Genomic DNA, 23145 nt, shown 5'->3' with positions numbered 1-23145 from the left:
AGCTCAGGGTCACCCACATATATCACTTTAATACGTATGCGTAGCATGTTTTTACAGTTTATTTTCCCTAGAGAAGTTTTTTAATGTTTTATCAACTTTACTAAGAAAGGGGAATAAATAAATAGCTAAACGAGGCCTGGATATTTAGGTTCCAAGAAATACCACCAAAGTTATTTTTTTCTTCAACATAAATGGACAGGGTGATGTATAGATACTTTGATTATGACATTCAGAAACCTTTCACACTTCGTTAACTTCACAAACTGGGTGTGGGGAAATATGGTCGCGCTCCTCCTTTCTCCCACAAAAATCATGACTCGTCTTAAACTAATTATTTTCTGCTGAAATATACAGTCTTAGGCAGCCAAAAAAATGAAGTTTAAATCATCTTTATGTTGGTGCAAAACTGTGCTATTATGCCTGTCAAAATGTGTCAGCTCAGCCATTTCAGAACGGCTGCTAAAATCAGCTCATTATTCCCAGCAAACCTTCAGTACACCCATATATTTTTTGACTTGACCACTGAGCACACCTGGTATAGCCAGTCAATACCTCATTGACTTTGGTAAAAAGTAATTTATTTAATTAATTGAGCTGGTGATAAAATGTAATAAATACATGGAATGGCTGAGGTGCCCCTGAGGAGAGGTGTGGGAATGGAAGTGTTGTTCATCTAGCCATCCAACTAGATATCAGTAACTTTTTGGAGAACAGAAGAAACTGATACCAGTTTTAATTCTGTTATTCTTAATTTGCATTTGCTGTAATGTTAAATTGTTTTTCGTTTTGAGCAGATGTGCACCTATTACCCATTTCTTTTGACTGCCAAAGACATTTGCACGGTACTGTACCGTGAACACGAACGTCAATAGCAGAAAGCCATCAACAATTATCGGCTTAAAAAATGTCATATTAACTTCAAGTACTTGATTATAACCTGATTTTAATTATGTAAAGTGAAGATTTGAATGCATCTTGAAGGGCAGGAAAATGCATATATTTTCTAAATAAATTTCAGAAAATATTTCAATTCTGTAGTTCTGTACAAATTGACCCCCCCCCCCCCCCCACTGTTCACTGTTTTTCAGCAAACAATGGGTCTTATTGCTGCCCCAATGCAACCTGCTGCATCTCTGCATTAACATGCCCATATTTATATGTCTTAATGGCCTTCCTTTATACATAAGCCTCAGAGACCATCATGCAAATAACACGGCCTCCTAAACAGTAATGCTAGACAGTAAAAGCTGATATCTATAGTAACCAATCACAAATTCTCTGCACCATAACCATGAATAACTGGTAAGGTGAGGGAGACTGAACAAAGAGAACATGCACATTAGCATCGCGGGCAGTCATGGCTCTTAAAGGCATCAAAAGAAGCTGTTAAATGATACATAGAAAACCAAACTGCAAAAGAGAGGCATGAAGCTGGCCAATTCATGAATGTGCTTGATAGAAAAACTTCGAAGTGTATGAAGGAATAAAATCAGGACACCTCATCCCATGAAAGGGAAGAGTAGAAAGAGAAGAGTTTATTGACAAACAGCCTGTGGTGGCCTTTCCAAGGATGGAGAAGCACCGGCAAAGCGGTAAGATACACTGCAGCCTTACAGGAATATCTTACCTGAATACAGAAATTATTTGTCTAAAGTACTGGGAACAAGGTGAAAATTCACGCACAGATCTGCAGTTCTTTAAAGATGTAGTTTCAAAAAGAAGTTACAGGAAATCCATCAGTTCAAGATAGCACTGCGGCTAGTAAAAACAAAAAACAGTTTATTTGTCACTCAGGAAGAAATATGTCTGAGACAAGAGAAAATCAGAGAAATGGGAGATCCCCAACTCTGCGGACAGAGCCAATCATGGGATGAAGAACAGGCAATAGTAAGGAAACAAAAGAAAACAAGAACAGGTGAGTAGACCTTAGTCATTTGTGCTGGGAGCTCCATGGGCTTAGGTGGAACTGCAGGCTTTCTTTTTGGGGAGGCCTGGGGAGAAGTGGTTTTTGTCTCTGTGATCTCAGCAGATGGTTCTAGAATGTTCCTACTTGCTGCTGATGCACTTAGCTTTGCCAAGGAGTCTGTGGCGACGGAATCGCCCAGGGAAGGTTTGCTGCTGAACTCCTGCAGCGTGCTCTCCAGCTCACGGATGGATTCCTCCAGGCTGTCCAGCCGCTGGTAGGTGTCGCAGCGCAAAGCCTGCGCTCGAACTTTCCTGGACTGTCCCTCTCCAGCTACGCTTGGCAAGGCACTAACCAAAGCACTGGATTCAGATTCACAGACACTGGTCTGTGATTTTGGTTTAGCTTTGTCCAGCTGTTTAGCTGACCCATTTATACCCTTTTCAGCATCATGGGAAAATTTCAGGGTCCTCTGTCCTGTCTGAAGCCCCCACTTCACTGCTTCCTTCAGTGCTTCCTGCTTCTCTTTGGGAAGTGCGATCCTGGGGTTTGAACCTGCCCTGCAAGGATCCATTGGTCTGTTAAGTCTGGGTTTAGGTATTGGCTTGCCCACATGACATGCTTGGTCAGACTTTATGTCAGACTCAAAATTTCCAATTTCAGTGGGATTCTCCTCATCTAATAGTGCTTCTAGTTGTCTAAAGGCCTCTTCAACTTCCAAACATTCTCTGAACAGCAGAACTAAAGGGGTACTGTCTAGATTTGGTCTGTATGTATTTTTTCCTTGTGCCTTGATGCCAGATGTATCCTGTTGGGGTTGGACTGGAAGGGTCAGTGTCTGTAGGCCTTGCCATCCTTGCTTAGTGAGATCTTTGGCCTCACTACTGGATAGCACCCTTAATTCTTGGTGTGTGAGGAGTAGGGCCAGTTCTTCTTTATTATTTTCAGTCTCTGTTTCTTCAAAGGACTCTTGGATCCTCAACTCCCAATTCTGGGGCTTCTTCTGAGGTTGGGGTACACGGGGTTTCTCACGACGGGGCAAAGCTGTGGCTACCACTGGCCTCGTTGTAACGCTTGCTGCCTGAACTCCGTGTCCAAGGCCATCTACAATGACATTAGATGCCTGCTGAGGGCTCACAATGCTTCTGGACGCTTTACCTCTGCCCGTGTCCTGCCTAGCTCTGAGTACATGTCCACCATCCTTCCTTTCTGCGCCTGACCTCTTATAAGGGGAGGATGGGGCAGAAGACCAGTCAGTTAGCACAATCTGAGGGATCTGACTGGATGAAAGACTGGTTGGTGTGATATCCAGTTCCTGTCAATAAAATCGGGAAGATTACTCTGGTGAACCATGTAAGAAATAATCCATAAGGAACAACTAAAACTATCATCACTAATATTAATTTCATAAATATTAATCATAAGCCAAAACAGTCAACAATAATTGATACTTTATTGATCCCTGTCTTTATACCTCCCCCATCTTGCTCTCAGTAGGTGAGAGCAAGTTGGCTATGAAGGGCAGTCACCCATAACAGTGCCCAGGGAGCTGGGGGTCAAAGGCCTTGGCCCAGGGCACACAGATGTGCCAAGGCTAGACTCAAACCACTGACCTTCCTATAACAGGTACAGAGGCCTGGCCCACTGAGCCATACAGTGCCAATCATGCTGTTTCCAGGACTACTATACAGGTATAACAGCCAGATATAACAAAGTCAAGTATTGATCATTCATTTGAGAGTTCATTCATAAACTATTTCTTTCCCTTCAGTGGTGCAGCACATAAATTGACTGTAATTTTCCAGGGGTTCTACATGAATTTTGGCTGAGCACAGAATAGTCCTGTGATTAAGCAGCACTCTGTACAAAGACATCCTGTCTCCCGTTCTTGCATTTTTAGTATTTATTTATCAGACCTAGCTTGTTTACAGCTGCCCTAACAGATAAATTAACGTAACAGTTCAAAGTGCACCTCTGAATTTTGATGTTCATGAAGGATTTGGCTGCTGCAAGCTTTGGTACTCACAAAGACAACTTTAAACTAGCATCAACACCCTGGCCTGTGTTTGATGGAACAAAATAGCATATAAGACATTGTTATGATAGCAGGAAGTCAGACCGGATGAGAGTTGTACCTGTGTAGCTAATATAGGAGCGCTAAGTCTTCGTTCACTTGGGCATTGGCCCAACTCCAACTGTAGGCCAGAGGGGTCCAGAGATGCTGCAGATAACTGGAGGACACAGCGAGGCACAGCCTCTACAGGTCACTGGTGCATGCTGTCAGTACAACCCACATGGCAGCATGCAGCACACTGCACGCAAGAGCAGCTGCAACACCTCACACGCATTGTCCCGGCCACCGACGCCACACTCAATCCCCATGACCTTACCTCATGAAGCCAGGCCCCAGTCTGGCACTCAAAGACAGGATATGGGAGATATCGATTTCCTCAGACATTCAATGAGCCTCCACCCATCACAAGCATACAACAGGAGACACATCACTCTGCAATCCTATGGAAGCGAGTCCTTTAAGTTCCAGGAAAAGCAAAAATCTTCAGTAACTGGTGAATACAGTGACTAGTGCCTAAGTTAGTTAGAACTCAGGAAGATGTTCTGGCTGTTATGTAGGATGAACTACAGCGTCACTAGGGTGGTTAACTGGTGGAATCCCAGACAGTTAGATGAGGTAATAAGTGTCGAGGGAGAACTCAGCACAGAAACATCCTGGACCAGAGAGGCTCTGTGACTGCAGCTAGAATGGTGTGACAGCGCATCATCTGGGGATTCCCTTTCTGTAACATCTCGTGCCAATTACAGCCACAGGCACTGCTAGATGTGAACAAAGGCAGAAGTCCCACATTCACTCAGCAGCTTCAATGACTATAATTGGAAAGAAAGAGCACACACACACACATCACTTCAAACCAGATGTGCACAAGCCAGAAGTGCGTGCTGCCACAGGAAGCCAGGTGGTGTAACTCTTACTGGAATCCCTCACGGTCCACCAGCTTTCAGATTAGTTGCGTCTAAATGATGATTGAGAGAGGACAGCCCAAGCAGAGGAAGATAGAAACAGGGAGCTCGGGAGCTGTGCTCCAGAAAGGCCTCATGGTTTTTTGGTTTACCTTCCTTCTCAGGGGCCCTGAGGACCTCAGGTCCAGGCTGGAAGGGGGGGCACGGGTCTTGAGCAAGGTGTTGGGCAGGGAGTGGGGAGGGGACACTTTGACTTTGACTGGGTTTCTTTGAAACACCTAGTGGACGGTGGGGGGAAATGTGGTGAGCGGATCCAAAAATAAGAGGAAACCCATTCACCCTCTGACAAGGGCCAGAGCACCATATTAAATGCATATAAAGTCTACACACCATTTAAAATTCAACTACTTTTGTTGCATCTACAGTCTTACACGAAAGAGATTACATCATATTTATTGCCATATTAATACATGGTTATAGGTAACACTTATGTGAAAGGCAAAAGTAATAAGAGACATGAATAAGCATAGAGCACCGCAGTAATAACCATTATGAAGTTTGGGTGACCAAGTGTCTTCAATATGACCTAAAAAGCTGGTTATTCTCTAGCTGTGAATGAAGATTGAGGCTGTGGAAATACACAGTTTTGGTGTGAGACAAAAGATTTCAAAGGCTTTAAATATCGCTTGTAGGGTGATTGAGAAGCAGAGACAGGTTCCTGGATGGGATACTGATTCATCTCAGGACATAACGACGGGTAATTCCGAGAAGGACGTGGTGTGGATGTATAAAGGCGAGATTCAAAGCCACAGCCTTGGATGAATAAGACTACTGAGCCTCCAACCCCCCCTCAAGGTGAATTTAAGGCTGGGGAGGTCAACCCTAGAACTCGGGACTCCCAAATGAATCAGATCATTATTACTCCCCCAGCTACAAAATCACCATCAACTGAAAACACGAGGAGGGATTTCTGTCTAATGACAGTTTCCCAAGAACTGGATGGGACTTGATGTTTCTTGAGGGGGGACAAAAAAATATTGCAAGGCTATGCGATCCTGACGGAGACCTACCAAAACATACTAGCAGTTACTCAAGACACAAGACTTAATTAACACCTGTATACTTCTTCAACCTGTATTGTCTACCTTTAATTTACTCTTAATTCATACAAGAGATTATTGAAGTGCTTGTTTTTCACTTGGAGATGTGTGTAAAAATACAGCAAAAGAAGGTAGAAGGATGTCACATTCCAGTTGTCAAGATTTTGGTTTGATAGCTCAAAACACATTGGCCTTTTTAAAGGGTGTGTATATATTTCCCTGTTCCGGACAAGAAAATCCCTTAGGACGGTTAATCATTTGCTGATTATAGTGGCCAAAGACTGACTTATGTCTCTCTGGTAATCTAAGATGAGAAACAGCAACTGTGATGAACTTCATCAAGAAATTCTAAAAATCGCTTCAAGAAAAAATTAATTAAAAAATTACAATAATTACAGTTTTGAGATATTCTTTGCACAGGCGTGAGACTGGAGTTTGTTCTTAGTTTAATACAACATTTTAACATGTTCAGATATATCATCTTGGGGTCTTGATTCCACGCAGGGTTCGGTCAACACGATAAAGCTCTGGATAATAACTAAATTTACCAAGTCAACCACTTCTCTATATAGTTAATGGAATTTCCAACTTCTAAATGACTAGAACATTTATCAGAAGCATGCGGCACCCGTGTTATATTTATATACATATATATTATGCTTTTTCAAATATGTCCCACTGTACAGTGTCAGCAGAATCTGTTACTTGATTATGGGAAATACTGGGTCCCTCCCAAGCCTACCTCCAGCTCAGCGATTATCTTCTCCTCATCATCTTCATCCCTCACCCCAGAAGCAGCAATGACTGGGGGTGTGGAGGAGGGCCGTGGTGCCTCTGAGGAGACTCTTCTCAGCTTAACATGGGATTTTGGTGTCTCCATTTCCTCCAGTTCTGCCTTCTGCACACCAGGACACAGTGTTGGAAAGCACAGAGAAAATAAATTCCTGCAGTCCAGAATTCAATAATATCCTGAAAAGATGTAGTCAGGAATGACTGTGATGAACTGGAACTCTGTCCAGGATGCACCTCTGTTTTGTGCAGTGTGTTTCCTTGAATTGTCCCCAGGAACTTTCAAGATACGTGGGTAAACGCTAGATGAATGCATGATTGACTAAGATGGTTTGGCATCCTGTGCAGGGTCTTCCCCCACCTTAATCTCTGTGTTACATAGGATAGGCTCCAGAAACCTCCGAACCCTGCTCAGGAGATGTGGCTGAATGATGGATAGATAGCTTTAAAACTGACTGTGATGAAGTGGCGTCCTGTCCAGGGCTTGCCCTGCCTTGTGCCCTGTGCTTGCTGAGATACACTCCAGGCTCACTGTGACCCGGCACCAGAAATGTGGTTATGGGAGATGGATGGATGAATTGATTTATGATTGAATTATGAACATGGAATGACAAAGAATTGACAGAATATTAATGTAAGCTGTTGCCCCATATGGCGTGTGAATTTGTCTTCTACACTTCAGGCCTGTCACACTTCTGAGCGATGTTACTATTTCGACACCATCAGGAACACTGTGCCAACCTGCAGTGCGTCACACTCCTCACCTTAACACTTTTGCTTGTGATGATGACCTCCCCAGTGCGATTGGTGGTGAGCCCGTGGGACGAGGGGAAGCTCCGCCGGGGGGGTGGAGGTGGGGGGGACTTAGAGGGCTTCTCAGTGCGATAGCGGGGAACTGTCAGCTCATCTGTGGGGAGATCGTTGACATCCTTGACAGGAACCCTTTCTGACATGAAGATTTCAAGTCGTGAAGATGGGACATCTGAAGGAACCTATGAATATTTCAGTGTGCGCAGTCCAGAAGTAACCACAAACTCCATGTCTGTTATAGTGCGGCAGTGAAACTATGCATCAATCAAAGTTTAATTACCAGGGCTACTTTTTTGTGATTAATGTTCATTCCATAGTTTGCTATTGTGTCTACCCAGTTTCTTGTTGTCCATCTCCAGATTTACGAGATGATGTTCAGCTCAGCTAACTCACCAGATCCCCGACAGAAGCTGGCCTCCTTGCCAGCCAGCTTCTGAGCTGCGTGCTGGGGTTTGCTGGGACGGTGCTCCGGCGTGCTACCGGCGCTTTCGCATGCGTGGGCCGTTGAAGGCTTGTTGATCTGCTTGGCTGCAAAGTCCAGGTCAGGAATGGCTTTCATGAGCTCAGCCTGGGTCTCCTCCAGCAGCCGATTGATATCCTGGGCGCTATACTGGGTGAGGCTGGCCCGCTTCTCTTCCCAGTCCCGTTCTGCTGCCTACAAAATACATAACATATAAAGGGTCATCTCTTCAACTGAGCTCCCAACCGAACACAAGCTAGGTGCAAACAAGCAGGTGTGATGAAATAATATAGGTCTGCTGTAGGAAGCGAAAACCAAACTCACAGCAGACAACAGCAATGTAAAAACAAGCGAACAAGCAGACAAAGCAGGCACATAATAGACAAGGGCAATAAAGATGGGAAATGAGATGCACATAGATAATAAGGCTCAGGCAGATGTACACCAAGACACAGCTATAAGCACATGATAACAGGTTCCCAGTACCAGTCTGACCTCCACGGACACTGATTTTTCTGTGCCGCGGCGGCCTGACAGCTCTTCCAGGGCCCGATTCTTGAGGGATGTGGGGGCCAGCGGGTCGTGATGGGGGCTGATAGGGTTGCCGTGAGTCAAGCTCGAGTGGGGAGTCCAGTTAGACAGGGTAACGTTCCCGGCCAGGCTGTTGAAGTTTAAGGGTGGGCTTGTAGGAATATCGAAGTCAGTAGCTTTGCTGAAATCGCTTGCCTGCTTGGGGGACTGACTGGAAAACTCCTCTGGAGCTTTCCAGATTCCCTCGTTCGCCTGCCTGAAAACAGGGATGTAGGACACATGAAACAGGGTTACCATGTGTGGGGGGAGCAGAACCGTTGGAGAGTCATAGCCTATGGTGCTGCTGGCTGACAGAGGAGACACCTCGGGATCAAAGCATTCATAGACCAAAAAGAATTAACCCCCCCCCCCAAAAGACTACCTCCACCCCCCAAAGAGTCCGCCCCCCGAGGTAGCCCACAGCCGTCTGCAATACCTCCGCAGCGTGGCCAGGGTGTCAGTGATGGTCTTGCATCGCTTCAGGAGAGCGTCCAGCCTGTGTGGCTCTTCCTTTAGGAACTTGACAGCCTCTACCTCCACCCTCAGCACCACACGCATCTTACTCTGCAGGCTGGGGAACTGGTCTACATAGCAGGAAATGGAAAAACAAAGTGCACACGTTGCATTTAATCATGTCACGTGTGCATTGCATTATGGGCTTAAATTAGTATAATTCAGTATTTCTTGTAATTTGCCATGCATGTGTGACTCAGCCTTTATGAGTGGATCACTGCTTTCCTTGGGATATGTGTTTCAGATCATCCTTATGAATGACAGTATTTTAATGTATCCCAGCACACCCCGGGGTGTAACTGTTTGACTAAGGAAATCTCAATTTAACTCAAGGTATGGCAGCATTTCAGTCTATTGCAGAGCGCCAATAGACCCTGTGAGGGTCACCTCATACATCATCTCAGTAGGTTCCCAACTGCATCATGACTCACTCTTTAGTTCTGTGAGGGTCTCTCCCAGCTTCCTCAGTGCTGCAGTCTTTTCTTCCAGCTCCTGCACTGTCACGAGTTTCTGGTTCACCGAGGAGTCCTTCTGGATCTCCTCCACTGACTTCTCCAAATCACTGCAACCACACACACAAAGCTATGGAAGACTGCACCACCTAATATGGGAAATCTAAAATAAAACGTAAGTGATACGTCTAAGAAGTTTTAGAGGATGTGGTTTGGAAGGTAAAACTAATATCCTAGGTCAGGCACTGTTCAAGGACATTTGAACAATTTGAATCTGTAATATGTGCCAGATATATAAATGCATGAAGGATGAACCGAAATGATATGTAAATTTAATTCATCCAGAAAAACTGGAAAAGAAGTGTGTCTGCTTTGCACAGCAGAGGAAGCCCAGAATGTCTCTGTATTTCCATTTCTGTCGGGATTCTCAACGCACTGTAGCTGTTGGATGACAAGTTCCTCCTCGTTGAGGTACTTGAGTCTCTCCTCCTCCACTAGGAGGCGCTGTCTCTGCAGGGGGTCCTCCTGCTTACGGAGGGCGTCCGTCAGCCGTGCGCTGATCTCTGTCTCTGTCCGTTTCAGCAGTGATCGCACGGAGTCCTGGTTCTGGAGCTGAGTGTGCACATACATTTAGGGACAATTCGATCTCTTCTGTCTATGCCAATAGAATGCATGAGAGTACATCAAGTACACCTGACTGTACAGCTAACGACTAACATTAAGAAAGATTAGGCACTACAATATATAAGAGCAGTACAGCAGAGCCGTATATAGTAAAATATGAATAGAATAATAATATTCATCTACAGTTGGCATGATATGAAAGCAATAATACTTGACCATCTGTAAGATGGTCAAAATGCAAAGCTGCTTCAGCCTGCTCCACCTTGTAATGGCCTGTTTCCAGTCACAGGACAGCATCTCCTTAAGTGGAGCATGACTGTCTTTGTCCTTGTGTTTTTTGGGGGGTGCTTATGTCTGTGCATCCTGATGCATACGTCACACGGCCTATTTCCACTCTGCGTGGTCCCTTCCTAAAGCAGCGTATAATGACTCATAATGAGAGCACATCGTGCAACCTCACAGTACATGGACACAGGCAGGAGTATTACCACATCGTAAACATTGAGTTTTTAGGGTGTGATGCATTTAAAGGAGGGCTGTGTGTCCGTTGAGCCCTGAACAGTGTGTTTCTTAACTAAAATCAGCCGGCAGCTGGTTGGCCTTTTTTCCCCAACACTGGCCGCCCCCCTGGAGCCCAGCTGGTGCAGAGCGAATATCCTGCCAGACAGGAAGTTGTTGTGGAAGGGACTTGGGCCTCCTGCCTAGCCAGCAGCTGGGCAATGAGTGTAGCAGGAGCTGACAGCCTGACCGTCCGTGAGCCCAGCGGACTGGACACAGAGAAAGGAGGCTGATAAATAAAAAAGAGCGGAAATCTAAGGATGGGGCAAAGCTTGGCTGCTGACACCCAACTGGAAGATAGTTATGGAAAAAAACCCACGTTTCTCATCAAGCACCTTGCCAGCCCGACTTCCCTTCCCACCCCTCTTATGCAGCGAATCTGCTCCTCCCTTTGCAGTATTTACTGCTGCCATGAATTATTCATGATATGTAAACACAAGCTTTTCCACAGAACAGCAATAACTGTGAAAATAGCAATTAATACTGTGGCACTCACACGGCTAATCATCTGGGCATGGGGCTTTAAAGTAGCTAGGTCAAATGAAAGGCATTCAGTCTGAATTCAGGAAAAATACCCAACTGTAGAACTAGATTAAACAAAAACATGCAAGCCATTTGACTTGCTGCAGATAAAAACATCTGATAAAAATCTTGTGTTTTTCTCATCTGCGGATGTGAAGCACTGGGAGACCAAGCACCAATTTGAACCCCGATTCATTTGCCCTTATCCTCTGCCTCCGTACTGTGCAGACATGCAACTGATGCCTCTAACCTGGAGCCACAGATGAAGTTCTGAAACATCAACTGCTCTACTGAAGTTCCTTGAACTACCAAAACGTCCCCCTGGTCCCGTCAACATTTCCGCCTTTCTGATGCAAGTTGTCAAGCTCAGAGCAGGTGTGATGGTCCCATCTCCGCATCAACGGTTGCAAGATTTTAGAAATTTAAAAGAATATTTTTTTTGTTTGGCAAATGTTTTTATCCAAAGCAATGTACAATTGAAAAAACAGAACCAGCCAGTCCTTGGAGCAACTGGGTCCTTCCTCAAGTGCCCAACAGGTAAAGTCATTTGGCCCACCCAGAGATCTGAACCACTGACCTTCCAATCACAGTCACACCATCCTACCTCACTGAGCCACTCACCATCTGTTCAATTAAAAGCTCCTGACTGCAGTGTCAGATTCCAGCCAGATATCAGTGTAGTCTCTTTTGTCATTATGCACAATCTGATGCTTCTCACCAATCCCTTCCTCCCATGGCATTCCTGGAGGCGGAACGCTTCTCATTTCAACAGGCACCTTTGGATTCCCAGGGAATTGTGAAACTGCTGCTTAATTGACCTGACTTTATTCTTTTCTGTCTGAAGCTATATTTATCCAGGGACAAATGTGTGGGAAACATCCTGTTTACAAGAGAAGATTTCTTTCTACCTGCTGTTATCATGAAATAGCTATAATTAAATGCAAATATACCACCTACAATTTGATTAGCTATAAAAAGCTAAGGTAGGCCTCCTTTAAGTGGAATAAATATTTTGACGATTGCCGTGTGGCAGCAGGTGATCTCTGACCTGCATCTTGCGCAGCTGGGACAACTGGTCGCGCAGTTCGGTGGCATTGTGTTGCAGGTCGTACAGGTGCAGCTGCATCTGCAGACGAGAGACTGTGGTCGCCTGCGTGGCGCTGACTGGAGGAGGTGGCATCAAGGCCAAGGGAGCGGAGGGCGTCAGAGCTGGCGGGGAGAGGACAGGACAGGGATCAACAGACAGGAAACCAATGCTATCCTTAAGCTAACACGTATGTCACAAACAGACAAACACACAGACAGAATGCACCGAGCCCCCTATATATTAAGCCATAACCAACAGTCAATCTCAGAACAGTCTCCAGGATCACCACTGGAACTAGGTAGTAAACAGTAAGATATTATTGTTAGTTGGGTTGTTGAAAGACACTATGTCGGTTTTCATTCAATACCACATCATGTCACGCAGGATCTACAGCACGGCTTTCCAACTCCAGTCCTGGAGAGCTACTGTCCTGGTAGAATAGAAAACCCACTGGACAGTAGTTCTCCAGGACCGAAGTTGAAGACCCCTGATCTAGGGAGTCAAGACCACAAATCAACACAAACAGATCAAGAAGAATGCCTTGATAAGGAAGGCATTTCTACGCTCACAAGGGAGACCACGGATTAAGTACAAGTGGGGCATGAGCAGACAGGGGCTCACTATATGCACCCAGAGTTAAAGAAAGAATGTGAATTGTGGAAGACAGTCCTGTGGCATGATGGTGGTGGTGGTGGTGGTGGTGGGGGTCATACCATCATCAGATTAGTAGCAGCGATAGACATAAATTTAAGATTAAAACCACAACTAGAGACAAAAACAGACAGACAAACACAAGTGCTAGTATCCATTTGATGCCCAAATCGACTTTTACAAGTCTGACAAATGGCTTTCTGAAGCGAACAGGAGTCCCATTTTCACTAAAAATGCTCACAAGGGCTGATTTCTATATGGATGTTGAAAGTAGGATGATGAAGGGAGAGGGGGTTGCCTGCCTTAAGACCTTGCCTCTCAGACCACTGGAGCAGTCTACAAATCATCCCCTGTGCATCAGTAGTCTGCTCTATTCATGTCCCATAGCACAGTGAGAAAGAGCACAGCCTTCCTCCCAAACACAAACAGGAGTGAAAGGGAAACATAGAGATGAATAGGCACAAATCAGGACAGCCATCAAAAGAGACAACTGCACTTAGACAGACCGGAGCATGAACAAAGGAAATAGATACCTCTCCGCTTTTTAAGGCGTCCAGCTGAAACAAAGAAGGAATCGGCTTGTTACAAAAACCAAAACAAAAAATAAAAGCTCGTCTCTCTATCGAGACAGCTCTACGTGCGCTTGTCAAGAATTTCCGGACAGGGTGCTGCTATCCACGCCGAAAGTCTCCCTGCTCGCTGATCTCTTGTGAAGTGCCAGAAGAAAGGGAACTTTGTTTAAAAATCGGTCTAGGCAGAGCTTCAACTGCCCGGCCTGTGAGATGAAGTCTGCAAGGATTCACTTACGTCAAGCTTTTATGTCTCAGGTCGAGAAAAGGGAGCAGAGCCAATCAGAGGCCAGAGGACCAAAGGAAGCACAATAAAAGTTCCCCCTTCCAATATATGACACCTCCCTCAGTCAAAAACTCCTTTTCAACAGTTCTGTGAAACCACTTCAAGGGGCCATATTTATGAATAAGGATTCATGGTAAACAGAGATGCATGGAAAACTTTAGACAGCCTCCAGACAATGAATTTGTAAATGCTAATGGCTCCTATCAGTTAAGATGCATGTGATGATTCCCTCCCAATGAAAAGTAAACTGAGCAAAAAGAAGTGCTTTGCTCTTTAAAACAGATCGTTCGTAAGGATCCCCAATAACATTCACTGTTCATGAGAAAAAGCAGGGATGTAGATGGAGAGTAGGGCACTTACTTCCTGTGCCTGAACAGTCACTAGTGGATTCAGTCTTCTCACTGGAAGGGAAGCAGAAAGCAGTGAGGTCCTCACCACCTGGATATGCTGGAGGAAGAGCTTTCTCTGAGCTATTCACTCATACAAACAATCACAGGCGTGTGTAGATGCCATATTTGTCAGTCATGTGACATGTCACATGGGTGTGGTGCAGGGGAAATGACCTGTTCACTAATGGAGTGTACAGGTAGGTGAGAAGGAACTCGAAACTTTCCTGTTAACCATGCTACGTTATATGTGTTAATTTGGTATACTTACTTATTCACATGAACACATATGGGCATTGGGCTCAGTGCAATAGGTGCACATAAGCATGTATTGTGAATGGAGGACATGTAAAAAGTTAGAGTTTTTAATAAATCAAGTTAACACTATTAATGAGTATGTTTCCTCCATACAGGAAAGCACACGTCAAGCAGATTCTCCCTGCATCAGCTGCACAGCAACTCTGCTCATGGGAGTTTTACTTACACAAAAATGTTCTGATTGGTTATCTCTCTGAACCAATTATTTCTCCTTCTGCTCTCAGAACATTTTTGTGTAAGTAAAATTTCCACGAACGCACTACGGTGTGGGTCATTGACAAACCCACACATTTCACCTGAAGCAAGCTGACGGCATTTAAAGTCTTCTTGGGACTGAAAGGGCTACTTAGCTCTTTATTTAGCTCATAACAAATTCCTTGTGCTGACTCAGTCTATGACAAACTTACGTGCTGTCACTGTCCGGACCCCTGGTCAGCACACTCTGCACTAGACCAGTGAGGCTGGCGATCTGTTTCTCCATCGCCTCCATCCGCTCCCTGGCCAGCACACATCCAAAAACATTTACAAGCTAAGGTTACTTTTGGCTGGCCTTTACCGTAATGTAAGAGGCAGAGACCGAAACACAATCCCTAAAATCAGTGGATACACCTTGGGCAGAAAGCACAGCTGTGTATGCAGTACAGCTTGTAAGACTGTTTGCAGCCACTACGCTGGATGCCTGGAAAGCAAATGACCCCGGATAACCCAGGCAGAGTGCTTACACAGTGGAATGACATAAACTGGGAATGTTGCATATCCTCATACTTTTAAAAGAATTATATATAAAATCATATATTACATAATACAAAATATCAATTCATTCATCCATATGTTTTATAGATGCCCTTCCAAAGCAGGAAAGCACTGATCCTGTAGCCAAATGAAGAATGCACAGAGCACAAGGCAGAGGGTACCCCGAATGGGATGCTAGTCCAAGACAGCACATAGATAATCTCAGCCTAGGCACCCTAAATAATTTGTAGACACTATTTTACCTAAACAGCAAGTCTTCGGACAATCTAGTTCAAACGCTGGTAGGACATGGAGACACTCCTGGCTACCTAAGATCCTGCTCAGGGAAAGCAGGTGGAAAATGGGTGGGTTCAGCCTGAGCACTCAGACGCAAGAGTGTGAATGACCCAGACATGCAGATGTTAATACAGTCATGGCTCCTTACCGTGTGTCCACCTCGTTGCCTGGAAGGGGCGAGGTGTATCCCGGCGTTCCTCGGGCCGCTTCCCCTGCAGGCACCAGGGCCCCACAGAGTGGATCAGAGCTGGACCCCGTGCGAGACTTGGGGCTCTCCGCAAACACGGAGGAGGAGCTGGAGTCCTTCCGCAGGCCCTGACGCACAGGGGACCCTCGGCTGGGAGACCCTGTGTAAGAGTCACGGTCCCGCACGTCGGGGATTTTCTGTGGGGACGAAGGCGGCATGCGGAAGCCCATTCCCAGTGTGGCGTATGCTTCAGGGTACAGCGGGCCCCCAGACTTGTAGAGAGCCTCCTCTACCTCCCCCTGCAGGGCGGCGGTGGAATAGGTACTAAGCGAACGCACGGAGCCGCGGCGGTACAGTGCCCCCGGCACGGGAAAGGTGAAAGGGTCGCCAACGGCCAGTGACTGGGCAGAGGCGATGCTGAGGCGGCCCTCGTGCACCAGGCCATAGGGCTCGGCGTACAGGCCCTCGTTCTTCAGCAGCACTATGTTCTTGGTGGATACCTCCTCGTCTGGCTTGACATCACGCCGTTCCAGGATGGCACTTGGGGAGGGTGAGAGGCCGGCCTGGGGGTGCGCCACCAGCGGGTGGTGGGGATGCGGGGGTACGTGACCGGGCCCGGCAAAGGAGGGGGGGCGGCCGACACTATAGGAGAGGCGGGAGCGGGAGGGTGAGCCCGAGGGGGGTGAGGATGAAGGGGGGGCATTGTTAAGACGGCGGGTTGGCGACGACTCCCGGGAGGCGAACGCCATCTCCCTCTGAAAGGGGAGACAGAGAGGGGCATTATCACAGAAGGATGGGAAATTATCACAGAAGGATGGGAAATTATCACAGAAGGATGGGAAATTATCACAGAAGGATGGGAAATTATCACAGAAGGATGGGAAATTATCACAGAATGCAGGGCCATTATCACATAATTAAAGGGCATTATCATAGGATGATGGGGCATTATCACATAATGAAGGGGTATTATCACAGAAGGAAGGGGCATTATTACAGAACTAAGGGGTATTATCACAGGATGAAGGGGCATTATCACAAAATGAGGGGGCATTATCACAGAATGAGGGAGGATTATCATAGAATGAAGGAGCATTAACACAGGATAAATGGGCATTATCACAGAAGGATGGGAAATTATCACAGAAGGATGGGGATTATCACAGAATGCAGGGGCATTATCACAGAATGAGGTGGCATTATCACAGAATGAAGGGGCATTATCACAGAAGGATGGGACATTATCACAGAATGAGAAGCATTACCATAGAATGAAGGGGCATTGTCACAGAATCAGGGGGCATTATCACAACATGAAGGGGCATTATCACAGAAGGATGGGGATTATCACAGAATGAGGGGGCATTATCACATAATGAAGGGACATTATCACAGGATGAGGGGACATTATCACAGAAGGGTGGGGATTATCACAGAATGAGGGGGCATTATCATAGCATAAAGGGGCATTATCATAGCATAAAGGGGCATTATCATGTAATCACGGGGCATAGTCTATAGCATGTTCCTCACAGGGGAACAACAGGAAAGCTGGAACCACAACTTTGCCTGTTCTGCTAAGGAATTTTCTGTCATTCACATTCTCTATATGGACACCCACTCCAATCTTCCACACCCCCAGCTGCGGGATTAACCCTTTTCAAGGGTAAATACCTCTTCTCTCCCCCACTTTCTCTTTCTCTCAATCCTGTAATTCTTCTTTGCCCCCATTATGCTGCCAGTACTTGGTTTAAACAGCCTAATAAGATTGTGCAAGTTTATTACCACACTTGATTCGCCCCCCCCCCACCCCATCAGAGGGCTTTCAGTAATTCTAAAGTATCAGCAGAAACACATAGAGAAGGATGCTGTGAGCCTCAAATGAAGACAGCAAAAGTGCTCATCTGCTGGGGGGAGTCTTGGATTATCTTTCAGGTGTAGACAGTTTACATAGATGGAGAGAGAAAAACACTTAATAGTTCGACTTAAACCATGTGAACGAATGAAAGTGGGTCTTTGGGTTGAGTGAAGTTTGCTTTGGGCTGGCATCGGATACGCATGGGAGTAAGGGGGAATCCGAGAGAGATGCAGATTCAGGGAGGCAATTTGGCGTGCACTACAAGGAACCGCTAATGTGAATGACACAAACAGGTTGCTGGTTTGGAATAATTTGGTTAATAAACTAATTTGGTTACCCAGCGACTCATAATGAACTGTCACAGTAGCTCAGTTTCGTAAACGCAATGTTAATGCCAAAATTGGATTATTAAATGTATCATAATACTTGGCAAGCAACAATAAATAACAGCCGTGAAGTAATTAAACAAGGAAGAAAACCATTATGGAAAGATCTGCTGCTCACGGTATAGTGATATTTGTATGGGAAATTGAATGAAATGAGAGGTTAAGTATAACAGTGATGAAAACACTCTGAAGCTCATGGAAGCTCCAGTCAAGAAAAGCGAAGAGACCAAATTCTCTGCCCAACAACCATTATTACTTTTTCTTCAGCCGTTACATTTTAGGCTCTGATAGGTATTTTATGACTATTTGATAATGGGGAGCCTCTTCCACTCACCCTCAGGTCCCCATTGGCTAAGTGGGCGGTAGGGTATGCAGCGTAGATGGGCTCCTTGCGGTAGATCTTGATGATGCTACGATCCTGGATGTCTCGCACGTCCTCCAGCTCGTAGAAGATGTTGCGTGCCTCGTCCTTGATGAGGATGGCCGTGTTGGAGGATTTGAGCATACCCATGGTGAGCTTCTGGGGAAACATGTGGGCAATGAGCGCGTGCAGAGTGTCCAGGCTGCTCAGCTCGTGGGTGATGTGCACCCGCCGTGTCTCATCCCCGAATTGCAGGAAGAGCACACCTAGAGACAGGGGCAAGGCATAAGAACAGTCAACACACTTGAAAACGTGACTCTGCATAAATGTAGGCATTCAGTGTTGTGGGGAAGCCTAACCTGGTGACCGCAGTTTAGTCTGGCTAGCAGAGCGTGATAGCGGCAGACTCTGCCGTAATCGGTTCATGCGGTTGAAGCCCAATGGGATCTCGGCCTCCGACATGGTCTCCAGGGATTCGGCCGAGGCGTAGGACAATTTGGCGGCCTGGTCAGCCAGGCCAGACTGAGTGGAATGAGAGTGTCGTGGGCTCCGGCTCTGCAAGAAAGGTGGACGATAGTGTAAGGATTCAAATTTCGACTCTGTTACCATCAACATGATCACTTTGCCCCTTCGACCATATTCCAACAAATCATCCAGCATGGGGTCACAGTGAACCTGGAGCCTATTCAGGGGGACTGCTAGACCATCACGGGATGGTAGGAGGAAACCAGGGCAGCGGAAGGAAACTCAGAGAGACAGGGAGGACATTCAAACTGCAGACATGCCGAGGAGCAGGAGGTGTGGGGCTACATCATTAACTACCTCGCCACCATGCACTCGTTTCAGCAAAACAAATAGATTGTCCTTCACAAGTTGAATAAAAGCATTTGCTTGGAATGGATGCTAATATGAATTAGCCATAGATAAACAATATTTAATAAAAATAGGAAGATAAAAAAATACTGCAGACCCTGTCTAAATTTAACCTTTTCACGTTTATGCACAACAAATGATGGCGATACTCCGATTACGTAAAACGGGGATGAGGAGGACGTGAAAACGGCACCACCATCAGCGGTCTTCAGTGAAGTGTAGCGATCTGCCAGCCAATCAGATGTGAGGAACATGAGAGCACATGCGATGACATAATCTCCCCAGAGCCGTGGGAGCTGTTTGTTTTCATGCAGTGAGTGAGAGGCACATATAGGGAGTGACGTGGAGCGCAGCAATTAAAGGCGTAGGTGGGCAGCAGTGTTTTAATCATCCAGTTGCAGACAAGCCAGGGGACGGGGGGGGCAGATGGAGGTGCCACGAGAGGCTGTCAGGATGGTGTAGCGGAGCTAAGCTGCTCCCAGGCTTTCCCCCCAGCGGCTCTGCGTTCAGCGAGCTGGCTCAAAGATTCCTACAGTCAGGGAATTTTCCAGCTCCGAGCATGCGGTAATGAGCTCCCAGAGTGCGTGGTGCCTCGCTTCAAATGCGCGCTTGCTGTCATCAGCCCCCCGTAACTGGGAGAAAACTGCGATTTGCTGCTCTTTTGTTGCTTAACCAAATCTACCTTCATCCCTGCAAATGTTGCCAAAGGTGACAGACGTCTACATGTGCAGGGATACATGGGGAGGTACATGTCGTGGTTTATTCACTTCACACCTCACACATTAATCACCCATCACCACAATGTGCTCCTGGATTTACATCGTAGACACAGAAACCTTAAGAATACAAACTTTCACACTTTAGCTATATGGATTGCATTACATTGTCCTATTTTGTCCAAAGTGACGATCAGAGAACAGAGTCAACCCTAAAGCAACTGGGATTTAGGGTCTTGCTTAAGGGCCCAACAATGACATCACTCTGTAAACTACAGGATTTGAACCAATGACCTTCTGATCACCTTCCTACACACACCACTCTGCACTTTATTGTTTGATATCTATTGTTTAATGCCCTGTGTCTGGTTTCTTTATACTTAAGTTCCTTCGATACTTATTTCTTTCATACATATGTCCCATGTTTCACAGTCTGGGACAAAAATGCATTTCACTGCACACTGTACTGAGTATAACTTTGAAACTTTGACTTTGAAACCTAACTTGACTGAAGTCATGTGAGAGACAGCTGAAGCCTGACAACTGACCCACAGCAGCACATCCATCAGTTTAAGCCATTATAATTAAACACCACCTAATACCTAATCTAGCACAGGGTCATAGGGAACCCAGTGTCTATCCCAGGCAATGCAGTGCACCAGGCAGGGCTACACCCAGGATGGGGTACTGGACCATTACAGCACATAGAAATGCAAAGCAGGGAATTTTACCTACAGTATGTTATGCATTTTGTCTGCTGGGGGAAACTATACCAGCCAGACAAATGACATGTTAAAGAACATAGAAATTCCACACATACATAGAGGTAACACTCAAACATACTCAAGCCTAGAGGTGTGAGCCAAAAGTGCTACCCATTCACACAGGCACACATAAAAATTCTCCCAGTCATAGTCTATAGATGCATGGATTAAGTCCCTGTTAAAGCAGAGTCCAAGTTCAACTTCAATATAATAATAATGCTTTCATTGTAAAATTTTCAAAACAAAAGAAATAATTGTAAACTATGCTTACATAATTACATTTAGAAGTCTAAATCTCTGTTGTAAAGACAGAAAAAATAGTATGTACAGTAATATAATTTTGACCTCCCAATAAAATCTGGCATAAATTTATATAGTCAGAGTTCTACCTCTCTGATAGCTGAAGTGACCCTGTGTAAGAATACATCTCCATAAATCTACGACACCAGGATTTTGCTATTTTTCTCATTATTCCATGCAGAAGAGGAGCAGGAAATGAAAGAAATGTACCGAAATTGCGAGAGGACCCCTTGTGTACAATCCGCTTTAGGTCAGCGTGCAGATTTTCTATATGACTGACTAGGAACTCCTCAGTACTTGAGGCTTATCGGCCATGTCCTGCTTGATTCGGCTATGTACTTCACATCCTTGTCATGTTGAAATGCAAAATTATTCAGCTTCAGCTCTTTTGTGGAGGGCAGCAAATTTTCCTGCAGAATGATCTCAATATTAGTAACCATTCATTTCCTACTCCATCCTGACCAGGATGGATGTCCCCACTGAGAAGAAAGAGTGACCAACACCATGCTTGACAACAGGTACTGTAGCCCTTGGGTGATGAATTTGTTGGCTTTGCACTTCCGCCTGTGATGTCTCACCTGTATGCCCTGCTGCTGTACCACTGCTCATCCTCAGAATCATCAGAAGCAGCACCATCACCTGCTTCCATCACCTGCCTGCCACCACCTGCCTGCCATCACCTGCCTGCCATCACCTGCCTTCCACCACCTGCCTGCCATCACCTGCCTTCCACCACCTGCCTGCCATCACCTGCCTGCCATCACCTGCCTTCCACCACCTGCCTGCCATCACCTGCCTGCCATCACCTGCCTTCCACCACCTGCCTGCCATCACCTGCCTGCCATCACCTGCCTTCCACCACCTGCCTGCCATCACCTGCCTGCCATCACCTGCCTTCCACCACCTGCCTGCCATCACCTGCCTGCCATCACCTGCCTTCCACCACCTGCCTGCCATCACCTGCCTGCCATCACCTGCCTGCCATCACCTGCCTGCCCCCCGCTTTGAGACTCAGATCTTGAAATGCGGATAATGTGAATTGGGACTTTGCATCTTGCTCATTTGACTTCCTCTGCCTATTTTCTTCCTTCTAGGGAGTTTTTCCTTGCCACTGTCACCTCAGGCTTGCTTCCCCTGGGGGTTTTATGTAGGGATAATGTAAAGTGCTTTGAGAGAACATAATGTTGTGAAAACGCGCTATACAAATAAACTTGAACTGAATTGAATTAAACAATGCCCTTGGGATTAATGCCAAATTCTCCACTGTCATGCTGTGCTTCATTTGAACGCATAACTCATAAATTCTGCGTTCTAATCGGAAATTTCTGCTGGAACATCCTCTGAAGTTGGAATTCCGACTTCTGAACTCGGAGGAATCAACACAACCTTGACCACAGAACTGAAGATGGCAACACCCTAAATCAACAGAAGTTAAAGCTGTAGTTTTACACTGTTTATTAGCATTTATCTTTTATTTTGTGATTCACTAAATCGGTCGTACACACAGTATCGTCCAACTGCTATCTGTGAATGTGTTGCTACGGTGTTTTTATGCACAAAATACCACTTAATGTGTCGTTATCCACTGATATTGCTAACAATGGCTAACAATTAACCAGGCTAAAACCAGGAACTGTTTCAAAGCAGAATTTCTTGCTTAACCAGACAACTTGTCTGATTTAAGGTAGTCTGGAATAAATGTAAGCGAATGAAGATAAAGGGGTAAATTAATCCGATAATTTATCAGGCCAAGCAAGAAATCCTGCTTTTTGAAACGGGTCCCTGGTATTGCAAAATGGCTTTCCGACTTGCTGTATAGAAACGCTGTTAACTCATGTGTGACGTCATTCCCAATTCCAAGTTCCGATCTCCGAGGTAAATGGAACGCAGCATAAGACCATTAAGGATTTTTCCAGCATGGTTTTGAGAGACGGTCTGAGATGTGACTGAATGATGTTTTTGTGAAAAGTGGCTTTTGTCTTTGTCACCCTGCCACACAGCTGGGGAATCCTGGAGGACATAGCAGCTGCATGCAGTATGTGGTGGGTCCAGTGCCAGCAGCCTCCCTAAGGAGCCGATTCGTTGAATAATCATCCA

At 45.7% G+C, this 23145-nt stretch overlaps 1 protein-coding gene across 2 annotated transcripts in view; it reads right to left on the bottom strand.

Moving 5' to 3' along the window:
- Positions 1-23145, bottom strand: part of LOC125742694 (SRC kinase signaling inhibitor 1-like) — a 123850-nt gene that overhangs the window by 16961 nt on the left and 83744 nt on the right. Inside the window, exons 4-20 of one of the 2 annotated variants that reach the window (XM_049014938.1) lie at positions 18755-18950; positions 18369-18661; positions 15752-16545; positions 14982-15071; positions 14231-14271; positions 13549-13572; positions 12326-12486; positions 10010-10185; positions 9553-9683; positions 9045-9192; positions 8525-8825; positions 7972-8233; positions 7533-7675; positions 6722-6877; positions 5032-5157; positions 4039-4134; positions 1926-3218 (exon numbers count right to left, since the gene is read on the bottom strand). In XM_049014938.1, the coding sequence (XP_048870895.1) occupies positions 1926-3218; positions 4039-4134; positions 5032-5157; positions 6722-6877; positions 7533-7675; positions 7972-8233; positions 8525-8825; positions 9045-9192; positions 9553-9683; positions 10010-10185; positions 12326-12486; positions 13549-13572; positions 14231-14271; positions 14982-15071; positions 15752-16545; positions 18369-18661; positions 18755-18950 (4431 nt within the window). The remainder of the gene's footprint in view (positions 1-1925; positions 3219-4038; positions 4135-5031; positions 5158-6721; positions 6878-7532; positions 7676-7971; positions 8234-8524; positions 8826-9044; positions 9193-9552; positions 9684-10009; positions 10186-12325; positions 12487-13548; positions 13573-14230; positions 14272-14981; positions 15072-15751; positions 16546-18368; positions 18662-18754; positions 18951-23145) is intronic. The other variant, XM_049014939.1, reaches the window with a different exon arrangement.

Source organism: Brienomyrus brachyistius, chromosome 5 (assembly GCF_023856365.1).
Source record: "Brienomyrus brachyistius isolate T26 chromosome 5, BBRACH_0.4, whole genome shotgun sequence".
NCBI classification, from domain to species: Eukaryota; Metazoa; Chordata; class Actinopteri; order Osteoglossiformes; family Mormyridae; genus Brienomyrus; species Brienomyrus brachyistius.
This window is presented reverse-complemented; position numbering and strand designations above follow the sequence as displayed.